General features: G+C 60.8%; 1 protein-coding gene across 4 annotated transcripts in view; it reads right to left on the reverse strand.

Moving 5' to 3' along the window:
- TMCO6 (transmembrane and coiled-coil domains 6) overlaps positions 1 to 494 on the reverse strand; it is a 15,926-nt gene extending 15,432 nt beyond the window's left edge. For all 4 annotated transcript variants that reach the window (XR_001515308.1, XM_006772420.2, XM_015569604.1 and 1 more), the window contains exon 1: positions 303 to 494. Coding sequence is in view for 3 of the 4 variants with exons in the window: in XM_006772420.2 (XP_006772483.1) it covers positions 303 to 473 (171 nt within the window). In the remaining variant the exon portion in view is untranslated. The remainder of the gene's footprint in view (positions 1 to 302) is intronic.
- Between the last annotated feature and the right edge of the window lie 11 nt (positions 495 to 505).

The following is a 505-nucleotide window of genomic DNA, read 5'->3' on the forward strand; positions in this document are numbered from 1 at the left end:
TTCCCCCCCCCTTCCACTCTCTCTCTCAAAAAAAAAAAAGGCAATGGAAAAATATCCTCGGGTGAGGATTTTAAAAACACACACAAAACTTCAGAGCGCTTTACGAGGTAAAAAACGGCTAGGCCTTGAAGGACTGATGTGGGGAGGAGCCGGGATGGGGTGGAGGTTGGCACCCCAGTTTCTGGCTTGGCGCACTGGAGGTTTGAAGGGACCGCATTCAGATTTGGGGACGACCTCGAGTCCTCGAGGAGGGAATTTGGCGCCAGCCCGTATGGACCTCACCGCGCACCCTGACCCCTCACCTCGGCTTCCCCGAGGACCGCGGCCACACATCCCCCTCCGGCTTCCTCAGGGCTGTCGTCTCTCAGCAGCCTCTTGCTGACCAGCTGCTGCTCCCTCCGCGCCCGCCGCAGAGCTGGGGACAAAGGAGTCGGCTGGGGGCAACGGAGGGGCACCCAGGACCAGAACCCCATCTCCCACCAGGGGCCTCCCACCGCCATACCCC

This window comes from Myotis davidii, unplaced genomic scaffold, assembly GCF_000327345.1.
Source record: "Myotis davidii unplaced genomic scaffold, ASM32734v1 scaffold545, whole genome shotgun sequence".
Classification (NCBI taxonomy): Eukaryota; Metazoa; Chordata; class Mammalia; order Chiroptera; family Vespertilionidae; genus Myotis; species Myotis davidii.